General features: G+C 46.8%; 1 protein-coding gene across 1 annotated transcript in view; it reads left to right on the forward strand.

The window, feature by feature from the left end:
* Positions 1-3,020, forward strand: part of LOC308403419 (NACHT, LRR and PYD domains-containing protein 12-like) — a 420,441-nt gene extending 417,421 nt beyond the window's left edge. The window contains exons 13-14 of the mRNA XM_080892815.1: positions 1,990-2,163; positions 2,839-3,020. Coding sequence (XP_080748941.1) covers positions 1,990-2,163; positions 2,839-2,851 — 187 coding nt within the window. The 3' untranslated portion in view covers positions 2,852-3,020. The remainder of the gene's footprint in view (positions 1-1,989; positions 2,164-2,838) is intronic.
* The last annotated feature ends 12,891 nt before the right edge of the window (positions 3,021-15,911 follow it).

Below are 15,911 nucleotides of genomic sequence, written 5' to 3' on the forward strand. Positions count from 1 at the left end.
ATGATGGGAAAGAGAAGGAGGAACACTCTGACATTCAGGGTTAGAATGAGTTTCATGAAGCAGACTGTGAAGATCAAAGCTGCATTAGAAAGCTTACATGAATGAATGAGTGGACAGAAGTGGACAGAGATCATCTGAAGCACTTCAAAGGCTTTAAATCAGCACATTTCTCTTTATTCTTTATCAACTCTGTTAGTTTCTCTCAGTTTTCTGTGGAATGAAGCTAACAGCAGGCTAATAAGATGCTGACCAATAGGTTTCTATTAAAGGTTGTAATTTGTATATGAAAAAGTGCTTTGGCTCAGCAGGGATCAGCTTACAGGTAGAATACAGCTGCTGGATGGGATTAGCATGTCATAGCTATCTACCAAACTGCTAACTGGGGGATTTCAGGCCATCTATGGATCATTTTTACTAACTGTTTATTCAGCTTAGGCTCACAGGGCTGCAGCCTGTGCCCTAGCTGTCATAGGGCAAGAGGCGTGGTCCACCTGCACAGGTGAGCAGTCCATCACAGGGCCAGCAGAGAGAGACAGAGAAGCACTCTCTCACATCCACACCTACAGCCAATTTAGAAGCACCAGTGAACCTAAGCAGCATTTCATTGGACTGTGGGAGAACATCCAACCTCCACAGAAAGGCCAACAAGCTTCAACCTACAACCTTCTTGCTTTAAGGCACTAGTGCGAACCACTTTCCCCATTTCAGCCCAAATCCTGCATCTTCCTGTTTCTGACTCCAGGCCAGCTCCACTAACACTTTCTCATCAGACACTGCCACCTAGTGGAGGAAGTCTTAGTTCCATTTGAAGCTTCAGATTACAGTTAGTTCCTTTACAAAGAGGTGGAGGTGGTGGGGCCACAGCACCATCATCACTGAGTGCCATAGGACACTTAACCCTTGTTTCCATATGCTGGGAACTTCCTGTTGTTCCAAGGAGGACTGGAAAATGTGTGAAAACCTCCCAGTCACTTCCTCACAGCACACTTCAATCATTTCCCTCCCACAGCATCAGGACCAGGGCTTTTTCTCTCTTTGGTCCCACTAAGAGATTTCCACACAAACACCTCATCAGTGGGACTCTCAGAGCTACCAGCCCTTTGCTACAATCACAAAGCTCTTCATTGAAATCAATGATATCAAAGCTGGAATCAAATGAGTCCAAGTCTTCTGCTGATTCAGCATCACATTCATCTTTGCTCCTTGTCCTGCATCCCCACCATGGACTTCATTCCTTTCCAAGCCAGCCTTGAGTGTCCTTTATTCAGCTCATCCTCTGCTTTACTTTTACACCTGATTTTAGCTGCTTTATCTCTCTTTCAACAAGTTTCTGTGCCTCAATCTTTTTCTTCTCTCCCTCATAACAAGACAGCTTCTTCTGCCTGAGAACATGTTGGAGTGATTTACTAATCCAGGACTGCTTATTGGGGAAAATACTTCCTGTTTTCAAAGTAATCCGAATTTTTCCCAGAAAGAAATGTAAGTAGAAATCGATGATCTAAGTGAGAACATGAGCCTTTAAAACGTCACCGTGGGTGCAGTCAAAGCAGTCCCTCAGTCCCAGTATAGAGTCTTTGGTCCAGACTGGAACAACTGTGTGCCCAGTTTGAGCTCTCTTCAGTCCTGTGACCTGACAGACCCAGAGGGGCCATCACATCACATTTAGAAGCTCCCCTGATGGAGCCACAACACATGTCCAACACTTAGTCTGTCTTGTTGGACCAACTGGAAGAAATGATTCAAGGACTTAGTCACAGAACAGAGATTCAAATCTCCAAAATCCAACTGGCTGCATCAGGACATATAGTCTGAAACTCTGCACAGTTTCCTGTTTGAAGCTGCTTCCTGTTGGCTTCAGCTGTTTGGAGTTTCCATTTTCTAAACTTCTACATTCTGAACCTTCTTCAGCTCTGAACAGATGATGAAACACTGAATGATTTCAAGCTCACACTTTGTCTAATAAACTTACATCTTTCATTCTTTATACAGATTGAGGCTCTGTGGTTTGTCAGAGATCAGCTGTGATTATCTGGCAGCAGCACTGAAGTCCAACCCCTCCCATCTGAGAGAGCTGGACCTGAGAGGAAACAACCTGAAGGATCCAGATGTGAAGCAGCTGTCTGATCTTCAGCAGAGTCCAGACTACAGACTGGAGACTCTGGTGTAAGTAGAGTGATGGAGTGAGTGGGTGGTGCTGTCAGCAGTATTGTACTAAACACAGTCAGTATGAAACAAAGATCCAGTGTTTCCTGTAAAGCTGCAGCTTCTCAGTGAAGCTGTGAGAGGAGAATGGTGACAGGCTTCAGGATTGGACACAAACACTTCCTGTTTCTGACCTTTATGGTCACCATAGTAACGGCTGACACGCTCTGATCAAACACTGTCAACAGCCAATCAGCTCTCTGAACAAAGCAGCACGCAGACCAATGACTGCATTCATTTCCAAGTTTAAAGCAGTGAAGAACACAGTCTGTAGGTGAGGAAGAATTTAGTGAGAGCAGATGTTTGGATGGAATTCCTCCAGTTAACAGCTGGAACCGTCCATCTGGATTGTTGGGCTTGTTGTTGGGGTTCCTACAGAGCTCAGAGTGGACACACCAAGGTTCTTCTAATGAATGAAAGTCCAAACTCAAACTAGGAGGGAAAAACATTTTCATCAACTTCAATAAAAATCCAAAGATTAGAAAAAGTGAAGCAACAATGAGTCCTAGTACAGTCCCAGCACTGAAGTCCCTGCTGCTCTTTATACTGGATGTGCTGCATCACTGACTGACAGCTGATGAAGAGTCTCTGGAAACACTCGTTTATCTCCTCTGCTCTTCCTTCTTCTCTCTGCAGGTGGAGGATATGATGGTAAACAGGACGGTGTGTGTGCTGAGAGAGGAGGAGCTGTGTCCTGATGATCCAGAGAGGTTGAAGCAGCAGCAGCTTGTGTGTAGAGACGCTCTGACTGGGCCATGTTACTGGGAGGTGGAGAGTCAGCAGTGACTGACAGAGGAATGAGAAGAAGTGCAGATGACTGTCAGTGCTGCAGAGTGAACTGCTCTGAGAACAGCTCCACTGTCAGACACAATGTAGAGTCCAGCATTATCCCTGTGTGTGTCCCTCTGGATCTGACAGAGGATCATCAGTGTATCTGGACTGCTCTGCTGCTGCTCTGTCCTTCTACAGTCTCTGCACAGTCTCTGTCTGACTCTGGCTTCAGACCCTCCTGGATCAAACTCACCTGGAAAGACTTTCAAACATCACTCAATAGATTTGAATACAGAATATATTTGATATATACTGTAGATGTACTGTAGAGTTGCAGTTTGTCACTTGTAAATACAGTCTGTGAGCAGCTGTGAGCTGAAAGATCTTTCTAGAAACACGAAATGTTTTCACTCTTCTGTTGCTTTTTCATATATTTCCACAACATTAATATTGATCCCACCTGTCTCACCTGTTTCATGCTTTTATACATAATAACAGGACACGTGTGATCTGAGCGCTGCTGTGGTTGCTGTGCTGCACGTCTTCATTTAGATAACAGAGACATCTAGTGGTTCAGAGGGAGAACTGCAGGAGGTGGAGCTGTGCTTTAGCATGGAAAACTTTTTATCTTTTAGACGCAGATACAAATATGACAAGTATCAGTGTGAGATACAAAAGGTCACATCAGTCAGCAGAGGGAACAGTGATCACACAGCAATGTAAGAATAGAAACATAACAGTGAATCTGGACATGTATACAGATGGAAGCAAACAAACAGGATGTAACACTACATTAAAGCCACAAATGGGAAGAAAACAAAGCCAAAGGAAAATATATTTGATCTCAGGAATCCAAATCAGATGCTTTAGAGCAGGGGTCGGTTACCCAGGAGGAGGAGAGACCCGAAGCGTCAGGTGTTTGGACCAATGTTTTCTTTTCTGATCAAACCAGAAAGCTTTAATGAGCAGCTGGATTTGTGTCGCATTAACTGGCTGGACACAGAGGACATCGAAATGCAGCTGATTGAACTGAAAAGCTCGACTCTGTGGGGTCAAAGTTTGCAGAACTACGAACGCAGTTGGAATCCACAGCTGTGCGTGTTCATGGAGCTGCATTTCCACCTGCTGGACATCACTACCTGACAGGTTTAACTGTCTTCAGAACATTGCAGAGGCCTTATTGACAGTATTCTGCTCTACATATCTGTGTGAGCAGATTTTCTCTCACATGAAGAGAGTCCTCAGGTCTGAATGCTGGACACTTGGAGACCTGTGTCTCTGAGTGGGAGACCAGAGATCACATTAACATGTGTGTCCCTGTATTAACAAACATGACATATTGGCCCAGTTTACTTTTCTTATCATTGTTGTGAGGAGACCATAAATAGCATTTGTATTTTCTGTTGTACAGTTCATTTGCTGTTATGGATAAAAAGTCTTTTTTTGTTTCAAAATAGCTGATAACTATTCGCTGATAGCTGCAAACATCTGCGCACAAATATAATCCTACGAAGTGGTTCTATAAAGTGTGTAATTTATTGCTAATGCAATCATATGGCACATTGACTTCTGAGGAAATGTTAGATGCACTCATCATCAGAAAGGTTGCCGACCTAAACCAGGGGGTTTAGAGTTTTAAGGGTTCAAATATTCAGGTGGGGAGTAAAAACAATCATGGTCCAGAAGAGCTTTGTCAAACAATTGATTTTAATGAACACACTCAGCGTGGGGAGATGTACAATCTGAAACACCAGCTGTAGATCTCCACCCAAAAAGACACTTCAGATTGCTTTTGATTCATCAGGGTTAACGCCCCCTCATGCGTCATCAGATACAATATACGCATGTGTCAAATCAAAAACACTATGACTTTTAACACAGTTTGAAAAGAACATTGTCTCTGTCTCCACACCAGGTGCTTCCTGTCACTGTCCTGCCCACGCTTATCTTCTGGAACATCAGCAGCACGTCTTATGACAACTGTCAATTTTGCAGACACAATTTTGCAGTTGCAAGAAAAACATGATTAACCTCTCACCTATAAATGAGTCTATCTACTGTGTATGTGTGGGTGTGTACGTGTGTGTGTGTGTGTGTGGTATTGAGAGTGTGGAGATATTTTGCTGCTATTGTTAATAATCATCATCATTATCTACAGCATTGTGTGGAGATTATTTTGTTATCATATGTTCCCTTATATATGAGATCAAAGTAGTTGCATTATGATATTGTTGCAGATCAGGTTATACCCTTAAAAATCATTAGATCTGTTGGATTGACCTGTATTATGTTGAATGTCTTACATTGTTTCAAAGGAGTTGTTAGGATAATGTATGTTATTTTAATCTTACTGATATCATTTACATGCACTGTTATTAGTTCATTATTACTTCATTAGTCTGCATCAGTTTATCAGCAATATATCATTGTCGTATCTGTTGACAGAATAACCTTTTATTTAGATCTATGTTAATCTGAGTAAAATATTAATGTACACATATTTCCATCACTTTAAGTAGTATATGGTTGTTCTGGATTATTCTTTCTGTCTGCTTAAGCTGTTGCAACATCACCATCACCACTCGAGCTGGACTGTTACATTCAGTTTTGCACGTAGTCAGGCCTCACTAACGTGCACATATATACAGACTTATGTAACACACGCACGTTCCCTCACATACACACTTATTAACAAAGGGGAGGTCGTCTCATGACATCTTCTCTAGTGGACTCACAGTTTCACAAAATGCACAACAGATCACACACTTGTTTTTCTCTTAAAGTTATCATCTGATGTCTATATAAGGGAAACTTTTGGGATTGTGGGGACTTGATATCATTTCCAGTAAGGTCTGTGTGACGTCATCATGAATATTATAAAAAGATATGGAGAGCCTCCGCTCGCCGAAGATCTGTTACTGTGCGCTTGTCTTCCCATGCCTCTGTTTTAGAGGTATGTAATAAAGATCACTATTTTTGACACCTATACCTGGATTCAGCCTGCTTTCTTCTCTGATCCATAACGAACGAATCACAACAATTGATAGTGCATTCAGATGTTTAAACATTTTGGTACCCAATTAGCCTTTATTACAGGCGCAGTTATAACCACTTTAAATTGTTGAGTTGAATCTATAATCTTAAATGCTTTTGAATGCTTGTTATAACCTTAAGTGTGTATGTGCTGATTCTGTTGATTTTGAGTACACTTTGTACAGAGTCAGGAGTGACAGGAAACTGCAGGCTTGCAGAGCGTTTGCAGAAATTAAACCGAAAGCAGAATCTAAGTGCAGGTTATTCTGAGGAGTTGGTTAGACGAGGCTATGTGAATAACTAGGGTATTCAAATTGTCTGTTATACTTTTATATTCTTTTATTAAGCTTTTAGTAGAGGTTCTTGATTGTAACATTTATTCAACATAGTACATATAGTTTCAGTTAGGTTGTTACACATAAGGATGAGCCTCTGTTCTGGTGAAAGGTCAGAAGTGCAACGGGTGAGATGAGAGAGCATTTAAGGACGAGACACACATACAGTTAGTGAGCGTTAGTAGGCGAGAGGTGACATAGAGGCCGAGTGAGGTCGTGACATATACACACACACACACATTCGGTAGACTCATTTATAGGTGAGAGATTAGTCATGTTGTCTCTGCAAGAAAGAGGAACAGTGTCTTGCAGGATGTGGGGCTCGTGTTCCAGACGAGACAGAGATAATGTTCTTTTAAACTGTGTTAAAAGTTATTGTGGTTTTGATTTGACGTATGTATATATTCTGTCTGTGACGTATGAAGGGGCGTCATTAATTCAAACCCTGATGCTATAAAAATCTGTTTATGCTTTGGTTAAGTCAAAGATCAATTCCTGTCTGCGTACAGAGTGGTCTTCCCAAGCGTGTATTCATTAAAATCAATTGTTTGACCAAGATCTTCTGGACCATGGTTGTTTGTACTCTCCTTCCTCAATATTAGAACCTTAACAGTGGCTCGACCTCACACGAACTTTGTCTTATGAGAAGTGTGAGATTATTCGGTTATCATATGTTACCTTATATATGTAATCAAAGTAGTTGAATTATGATACTGCTGTAGATCATATTATACCCCTTAATATAGAGTGTGTGATCAGTATGTAGTTTTAGTTTACATTATACTTCTGACTTAAAAGAGTGTGAAAATCATTAGATCTATTGGATTGACCTGTATTACTCGACACTGTTGAATGTGTTACACTGTTTCTTGACATTTCATACTGCTGAATCATGAAGAGAATGTTGTGTGCAGAGGACCTTGTGCAGATAATAGAAGAAACAGACCACATTCCATACCCCCACCTTTACAGAGAGCAGAAAGACAGGGAGCCGAGGTCATAACTTAGGCGCCGTAACAGAGAAAGAATGTGAATGTTTAGGCTTTTACGACTAGGTGGGGGCCACTAAAGGCTATAAGAGCTTGAGTAACCCTCCACCAGTTTGAGACATGCTGTGAGCCTCTGCAGGCAGGTCTCCCCATCATGATGGTTCTTGTGCTCTTAAGTGTTGAATTATATGGAAATAAATGATTGTTGATTGTGCATTTATACACCGAGTAGTGTCCTTCCTTCAGCCCAAAGATTAAAAGAAGCACACAGACTGCCCTCCTGTTCTATGGCCTGATGTGTGCAAAGAGACTGATTCTCCTCCTGTGGAAGGGAAAAGAAGTACAATCCTTGAAAGCCTGGATTTCAGTACTGACAGATACTCTTCATCTGGAAAGGATCCGCTACATTATAAATGACAAACTGGAGGACTTCGATCAGATTTGGAGGCCGCTCATTAGGCACCTGGAAATTATGAACAAATGAGAGCTATTATGTGGACTTCACCATTTCTTAAAATAAGCTGATAGCACTTTGGGATAAGGGAGGGGTGTAGGGAGGAGGGTTTTTCTTTTTTGTTTGTTTTTGTTTTGTTTTTTGTTGTTGTCGTTGTTCACTTTGTTTCTCCCCTTTTCTTGATGCCAAAACTGTAAAAAGGAAGCAATGTCAGTCTATGGGACAATTTGTGATTGTTATTTGTGCTTAACAATAAAAATATTTGAAGAGAGAGAGAGAATTGTTTACAGGAGGAAATTGCAGATCTTCTAATATGTGGAGCTAATAAATGACATCTATGAGTTATTCCATCCTGACTGAAGCAGCATCTTTGTAAAAGAAATATCAAAGAGTTAGGATACACTAAGTGATCATGAGGATCACATCATATTCTCTCTGCTTGAAAAGCTCTTATCGTAATTGCACAAATCACAACCTCCTCCTGCAGTGCAGCATTGTGATTGGTTGATGCTGTTTCCATCATTTATGTTTGTTTACCTTCAACAAATTTGCTCTACAGAGCATTTATTAATTAGAAGGATTATTAATAAACATCTTTCTCTCCTGCTTTTGGTGGAGTGAAACAATAACTCCTATCTCCAGAGGTCCACAGTTCCACTGGCACCTGGTCCTAACTTCACCCATGTCTGCACCCTCAGACATCCCACTGTGGAGGCATCCTCGCCTGGACCAGTGGCTGCCCTTGTGAGACAGACTTTATGGTCACAAACAGCCCTAATCTGAGAATGAAGGCTCCTTTACATTGAAAGCAGTATGTGGTGTGATGACCACTGCATTAGCTCAAAATATGTGATGCACTGGCTGCTGCACTCTACCTGTACTGAATCAGTTCTGGTGATCAGTCCAGATCAGAAATGGTTCTTTCGCTCCCAGGAGCCAATGCCGCCATTCTTCCAAGGCCCACTTGATGGCCAGGAGTTCCCGGTCGCCGACACCATACCGTCGCTGCGTGTCAGAGAATTTCCTTGAAAAATAGCAGCACGGGTGAAGTTTTCCATCCGGGCCATGTTGAGAGAGGACGGCGCCAGCGCCAACATCGGAGGCATCCACCTCCACCACAAAATCTCCGGCAGGATCAGGGTGGAGCAGGACGGGAGCTGTAGCAAACCGACGGATAAGGTCTCGGAATGCCAGTTTCGCACCAGGGGGGAGGCAGAAGGGCCTGGGCAGGTTAGCTGGTTTAGTGAGGGATGTCAGTGGCGCGACAATGGTGCTGAAATTGCGGATAAAGCGCCGATAAAAATTGGCAAAGCCTAGGAAGCTCTGTAGCTGCTTAAGGCTGGAAGGCTGAGGCCACTGGGTCACGGCTTGGAGCTTTTGCGGGTCCATGGTCAGGCCATTGGAGGAGATGGTGAAGCCCAGGAAGGTAGTGGACCGTTGATGGAAGGCACACTTTTCCAGTTTGCAGAACAGCTGGTACTCGAGCAGCCTGCTTAGCACGGCCCACACATGGCGAATATGGTCCACTTCGGTGCGGGAGTAGATCAGGATGTCATCCAGATAGGCAAACACCCACCGGCCCAGCATGTCCCGCAAGACATCGTTGATCAGGTGTTGGAAGACAGCAGGGCTGTTGCAGAGGCCGAAGGGCATCACCAGATACTCCCAGTGCCCGTTAGGGGTGATGAAGGCCGTCTTCCATTCGTCCCCTTCTCTAATCCGCACCAAATTGTAAGCGCTGCGTAGGTCTAGTTTGGTGAAGATGCAGGCCTGGGAGAGGGAATCGAGCGCGGTGGATAGCAGAGGAAGAGGATGGCGGTTCTTAACAGTGATTTTATTCAAGCCTCGGTAGTCTATACAGGGGCGAAGCCCGCCGTCTTTCTTCTTTACAAAGAAGAACCCCGCAGCTGCAGGGGAGGTAGAAGGGCGAATGAAGCCCTGTTGGAGAGCCTCAGCGACGTACTCCTCCATGGCTTTGTTCTCTGCGGTTGACAGCGAGAACAGGCGACCACGAGGAGGGACTGCTCCCGGGAGGAGCTCGATGGCCATGTCGTAGGAGCGATGAGGAGGGAGAGCGGAGGCTCGCCTCTTACTGAAGACCTCGGACAGGTCATGGTAAGCCGGAGGGATCCTATCCAGATCGATGGGCTCCGGGGGTGACGCCTCTTCTGACTTTGAGTCCTGTCCAGTCCGGAGGAGAAGGCAGCGGCGTGAACACCGGGGACCCCAGTCCAGGATCTGGCAGGAAGACCAGGAGACGTGGGGGTCATGTCGACGGAACCAGGGGTATCCGAGGATGAGAGGAGAGGAAGAGGCCGAGACTACTAGAAACCGGATCTCCTCCTGATGATCCCCGACAGACATGCGGACTGGCTGGGTCTGGAACTGGACCGGGTAGGGTTGGAGTGGTCGCCCGTCTACTGAGGTCACCGGGAGAAATCGGTCGACGGAAGTCAATGGGATGCGAAGCCGAGAGGCTAGTTTTTGGTCGATGAAGTTCTCGGCAGCTCCGGTGTCCAGGAGGGCTTCGGATGAGAGCTGTTGGTGTTTCAGGTGAAATGTGACCGGTAACAGAAAACGAGAGGGATCGGAGGAGTGGGAAGGGCCAGGTGGGACACCCCCGCAGTCTACCTGGCGTCGTCGTTTCCCGGCCGTAGCGGGCACTGGGGACGACGGTGTCGAGCTGATCCACAGTAGGCGCAGAGGCCCTCACGCCAGCGTCTCTCTTTCTCCTCTTTGGGGAGTCCACCCAGCTGCATGGGCTCCTCGCTGGATGTGCTGCTTGGGCTAGCCGTGGCTCCATCAGAGGGGGGAGGAGGTCGCGACGACGTGGTCCGCTGAGGCTGGAAGGGTTTTAAGGCCCGAGGGGCATGGCGAGGCCGCGACATCACACGTTGGTCGATCTTCAGGGCAAGGTCCACGGCCTCATCCAAGGTCTTTGGGGCCTCACGGCCGGCCATCTCGTCTCTGATGTAATCAGCCAGTCCCTCTAGAAAGATGGAGCGCAGAGAAGCATCTCCCCATTGAAGCTTAGCAGCCAGGGTGCGGAATTGGGAGGCGAAGTAACAGACTGGTCGGCTGCCCTGGCGTAAATGAAGCAGCTGTGACTCCACTTCCACTTCACTGCTGGGGGGAACGAAAGTCTTTTTTAACTCCTCCACAAACAGAGCATAGTCATTACACGCTGCAGATTTATTGTTGTAGAGAGCCGCGGCCCATTCCTGAGCCTGGCCAGACAAGAGAGAGGTGAGCATCGCCACTTTTGCACGGGCAGTGGCGTATTTAGTGGGTTGACATTCAAACATCATGTCTAAGGTGGCGAGCAACCCATCAGGCCGGCCGTCTACTCCGTTCCACTTATCTGGTAGTCCGATCCGGGGTTCAGCGCTCACCGGCGCTGGCTGACGTTGCAGCGAGGTGACGGAAGAGGAAAGCTGGAGGACAGTTTCGGTGAGAGACTCCATCTTTGTGCTCATCCGATCCACCACACCGCGAAGATATAATACTTCGGCTTTCAGCCGTTCGAATTCCGCTGGGTCTATATGGGGCTCAGACATCCTGTCATGGTCGGGCGGATCACACACAGTAATTCGGCGTGCCCGTGTGGCGTGCTGGCTAGACCCAAGCGCGGCGAAGGCTAGCGGTGGGTTTGGAGCAGACACGCAGTTATTCTAGTAATGACCAGTGCACGAAGCGTGGCTTCGGAACTGTCGTTACAGACAGAGAGCGAGCGGAGCCGGGAAGAGAAAAAGGATTGAAAGGGATTGTCACTCACGGTTGCTGAATCAGGCGGAGACTGACGTCGGCAGAGTTTCGGAGCTCCTGACACGAAGAGACTGATGTCTGAGCGGCGAACAGGTGGGTGGCGTCTCTCTTTTAACCCCGGCCCCGTGATCAGCTGATCACAGCCGATCACCGGCTGACACTCTCCTGCTTTTGGTGGAGTGAAACAATAACTCCTATCTCCAGAGGTCCACAGGTCCACTGGCACCTGGTCCTAACTTCACCCATGTCTGCACCCTCAGACATCCCACTGTGGAGGCATCCTCGCCTGGACCAGTGGCTGCCCTTGTGAGACAGACTTTATGGTCACAAACAGCCCTAATCTGAGAATGAAGGCTCCTTTACATAGAAAGCAGTATGTGGTGTGATGACCACTGCATTAGCTCAAAATATGTGATGCACTGGCTGCTGCACTCTACCTGTACTGAATCAGTTTTTGTACCCAGTCTCAGTCTTTACATTTAATATGCACCCACTCCATCACAGCATGAATGTCACAGTGTGTTGAACCTTGACTGTGGCACATGTCAATGCTCCCTGGACATCGTGCTTAATAAAGGAGATTAAATGTGATGTGATTATGAGTTTTGCTCTTTTGAAGTTTAAACATTTATTTGTCAAAATGTTGGACTGTTCCTTTATCAGTGTGTAACAGTGTGTGTATGAGAGCCATGTAATGTCCATGTGTGCGTGCTGACTGTGCTGCTCTGACCCCCCTCCTCCTTTCAGGGTGGAGCCTGCTGGAGTCCGGTGGTTGAGACCAGGTCTGAGGAAGTGTAAGTGTGTTTTTAATGGGATTCATGAAAACAAAGCAGCACACATTCAACCATCTTCATCATGTCAGGAGGCATCATCAAAGGGTCAATCAATGAACAGATGATGGATCAATAACTGCAGCTGGATTGTGTTTGTTCTCTCCATCAGATTCCTGTCAACTCACAATCGACACAAACACAGTGAACACAAAGCTCCAACTGTCTGACAACAACAGGAAGGTGACATATGTGGAGGAGGTTCAGTCATATCCTGATCATCCAGACAGATTTGATGTTTGTGAACAGCTGCTGTGTAGAGATGGTCTGACTGGTCGCTGTTACTGGGAGGTCGAGTGGACGAGAGAGGCTTGATATCAGTGAGTTACAGAGGAATCAAAAGGAAAGGAAGGAGTGATGACTGTGTGTTTGGTGGAAATGATCAGTCCTGGAGTCTTTTCTGCTCTGATCATTATTCCTCTGTGTGGCACAATAACAGAGAAATACCCATCTCCACCTCCTCTTCCTCTGTCTCTAACAGAGTAGCAGTGTATGTGGACTGTCCTGCTGGCACTGTGTCCTTCTACAGAGTCTCCTCTGACTCTCTGATCCACCTCCACACCTTCCACACCACATTCACTGAACCTCTTTATCCTGGATTTACAGTCTCATGTGGTTCCTCAGTGTGTCTGTGTGTAGTTTAGTTTAAAGAGTATCATGTTAGTGTCCTTTAACACTCTGATTGTTGAACAGATAGTTCAGTCTGTACACGTCTGTCTCTTTCACTCAGAAACACATTTTTAGATTCATGGATTCAATCACTTGATGTTTTAAACTGTTTTTCTGTCAAAGCTTCACAGACATCAGTATGCAGTGTTTCTCTGAAGCTCAGTTCAGCTGAGATGATGAAGTTCATTTCAATGTTGGAATACTGAACTTATTTGAAACATATTTGAACACAGATATTATTAAACTGACAGAAACACTGACATCAGTAAAGAGGAACAGACTAATGAGTGCTTACTGCCCTCCGATGGTCACAGATGTAAATGCAAGCATGGAGCTATATTTTAAAAAAGCAGATGTCTTCACATATAATTATCATCATGTAGCTCTGTAACTGTTAGCTAGGCAATTTCACATTTGTGTCTTTTTGTGGAATCAGTGTGTTTGAACAACACAAATTCTGCCTTTTCTAATTTTGAAAGACTGAACATGATATAAACAAAATAAATCTGATCTGTTCCTCTACAAATCTGGACAAATCTCAGATTCTGAAGTTCTCAGCGCTTACATTTTGTCCTCTCTACACTTCTGCTGACAACTGACATGTGATGTGTTTGTACACAAACCATCTGTCCTCTCTGTCCAAAATGTGAACATTGGCATCCTCGAAAGAGTGTCCTTTATCCTTAAGATGCAGGTGGACTGCTGAGTCTTGTCCTGTGGAGGTGACTCTTCTATGTTGTGCCATGCGCTTGTGAAGTGGCTGTTTGGTCTCTCCAATGTAGAGGTCTGGGCATTCCTCGCTGCACTGTACAGCATACACCACATTGTTAAGTCTGTGTTTTGGCGTTTTGTCTTTCGGGTGAACCAGTTTTTGTCTGAGCGTGTTGCTGGGTCTGAAATACACCGGGATGTCATGCTTGGAGAAAACTCTCCTGAGTTTCTCTGATACACCGGCTACATAGGGGATGACAATGTTGTTGCGTCTGTCCTTCTTATCCTCCCTCGCTGGTGTCTGATCTTCTTTTCTGTGCCTCTTTGCTGACAGAGGCTCCTTTGACTACGATGACCTGGATGACTGAGAACCTTCACAGACACTTGTGGTCAAATAATGTGTTGTGCAGCACGCAGGACAGACAGCGCACAATGTGCTTTGAAGTAGCAGCCAAGAAAGCTGTAATTTAAGTCTACGAACAGTGAACACCCGTGTGCACACCTGTGTGGATCAGCGCGCTTGTATTCAAATGGTTTCCACATGTAATGTTCTGCAAGAGGATGTAGCGAGCCATAGCCCCGTCCCCCAGGGCATGAAACAGGCATGGAGGAGATCCAGGCCCCAGAGTGCGAGAGCCCAAGGAGGACCACCGGAGGGGCATCTGTGCCACCCTCATGGGAAGGGCTGAGGATCCCCAGACGAGGCGTCACCCAGTAGCCACCGAGCAGAAGCTAGAGGGGGCTGCACCGGCGTGCCCAACGGCTCCGCCGGCAGCCAGCTGAACCGAGCCGCAGGCCCAGAGGCCGGAGGCCCGAGGGCCCCCCGCACCCCGGAGGAGGCCTGACCGAGCAACAGGCGCCAGGCCCCGCCAGGTAGCCACCGGGAGTGAGCCGGTACATACCTGAGCGCCCAGCCCCGGACACCAAGAACCACCAATGCACCGACCCCTGAGGGCATCAGTCACCAGCAGGGAGTGTGGTGAGGGGAGATAGGCCTTGGAGGGCCTGGGAGTTCCCAGAGAGGTGGAGTCTAAGACCCGACCTGACATATAGACACAGACAAACAGGCACACACAGACACAAACATGCGTTCCCACCCTCATGCACACATATACAAACATTCAGCACTCACCCAACGTAAGGACTGACATAAATGGACATGTACACACAATCACACTCCCCAAACATACTCTATACCCCGGGTCCAGGTACCCTCGCCCCCAGAGGGGGAAACAGAACCCAGACCCAAGAGATGTTACCCTTCCCCCTGGGGTGGAGGCAAGCAGACCGTCCCAGGCTCCGCAGCAGCAGGGAGGCCAATCGGACAGCCAACATCTCCTCCCAGCCCCCCCGCCCCAATGGCTAGCAGAGAACGGGGGTGTGTGAAGACCCCATACCTCCCTCCTCCTGCTCATGTGTAGTGTTGCTGCGTGTTTGTCTAAAGTGTATTTAAAACAAAGGAGAGCATGGTGCTGCTGCCAGAGAGCAGCAGGTGTTAGCATGGCCCCTCCCGAGAACCCTCAATGTCTACATGGATTTAAAGTTGAGAGGTGGGCACCAGGGCCAGAGGTAGGTTTGAGTACACAGACCGTCCACTGGACGCCGTTAACGTGCCCACCCTCAAGGCCCTATATATATGTGTGTGTTATGAGAGTGTAAGTAATGTGGATGTCTAAGTTGTGAGATAAAATTGAGGCACAGGTGGCCAGAAGGGGACAGAGGGGGGGGGGGGGGGGGGGGGGGGGGGGGGATGTCTCACCTGCACCCCTGTGACACACCCGCACCCCAAGGCCCTACCTGTGTGGGTGAGTGTGGTGGAGCGGGAAGAGGGAGGTAGCCGGGGATGGGGAGGAAAAGGAGGGAGGGGAGGATGCCCCTCCCTAGGGCCAGCTCCCTCGCTGACCCCAGTAGGCACCCCCGTCCTCTGGTACCCACCAAGGCAAGGGAGCCCAGGTCCATCCAGACCGGGGCCTACGGTAGCACTGCCCCACAGGACCCGGGGCAGCCCACCCTACCCCACCGCAGAGGAAACTGTACCCACCCCAAAATGAACATATTTCAAGTAAACAGCTGGACTGATCAGGTCCAAACACAGAGTGATAAACTTGTCAAACAGCTGTCATATCTTTATATATAAGCTCTTTATAAATGC

The sequence above is a fragment of the Rhamphochromis sp. 'chilingali' genome (genome assembly GCF_963969265.1).
Source record: "Rhamphochromis sp. 'chilingali' genome assembly, chromosome: 1".
NCBI lineage: Eukaryota > Metazoa > Chordata > Actinopteri > Cichliformes > Cichlidae > Rhamphochromis > Rhamphochromis sp. 'chilingali'.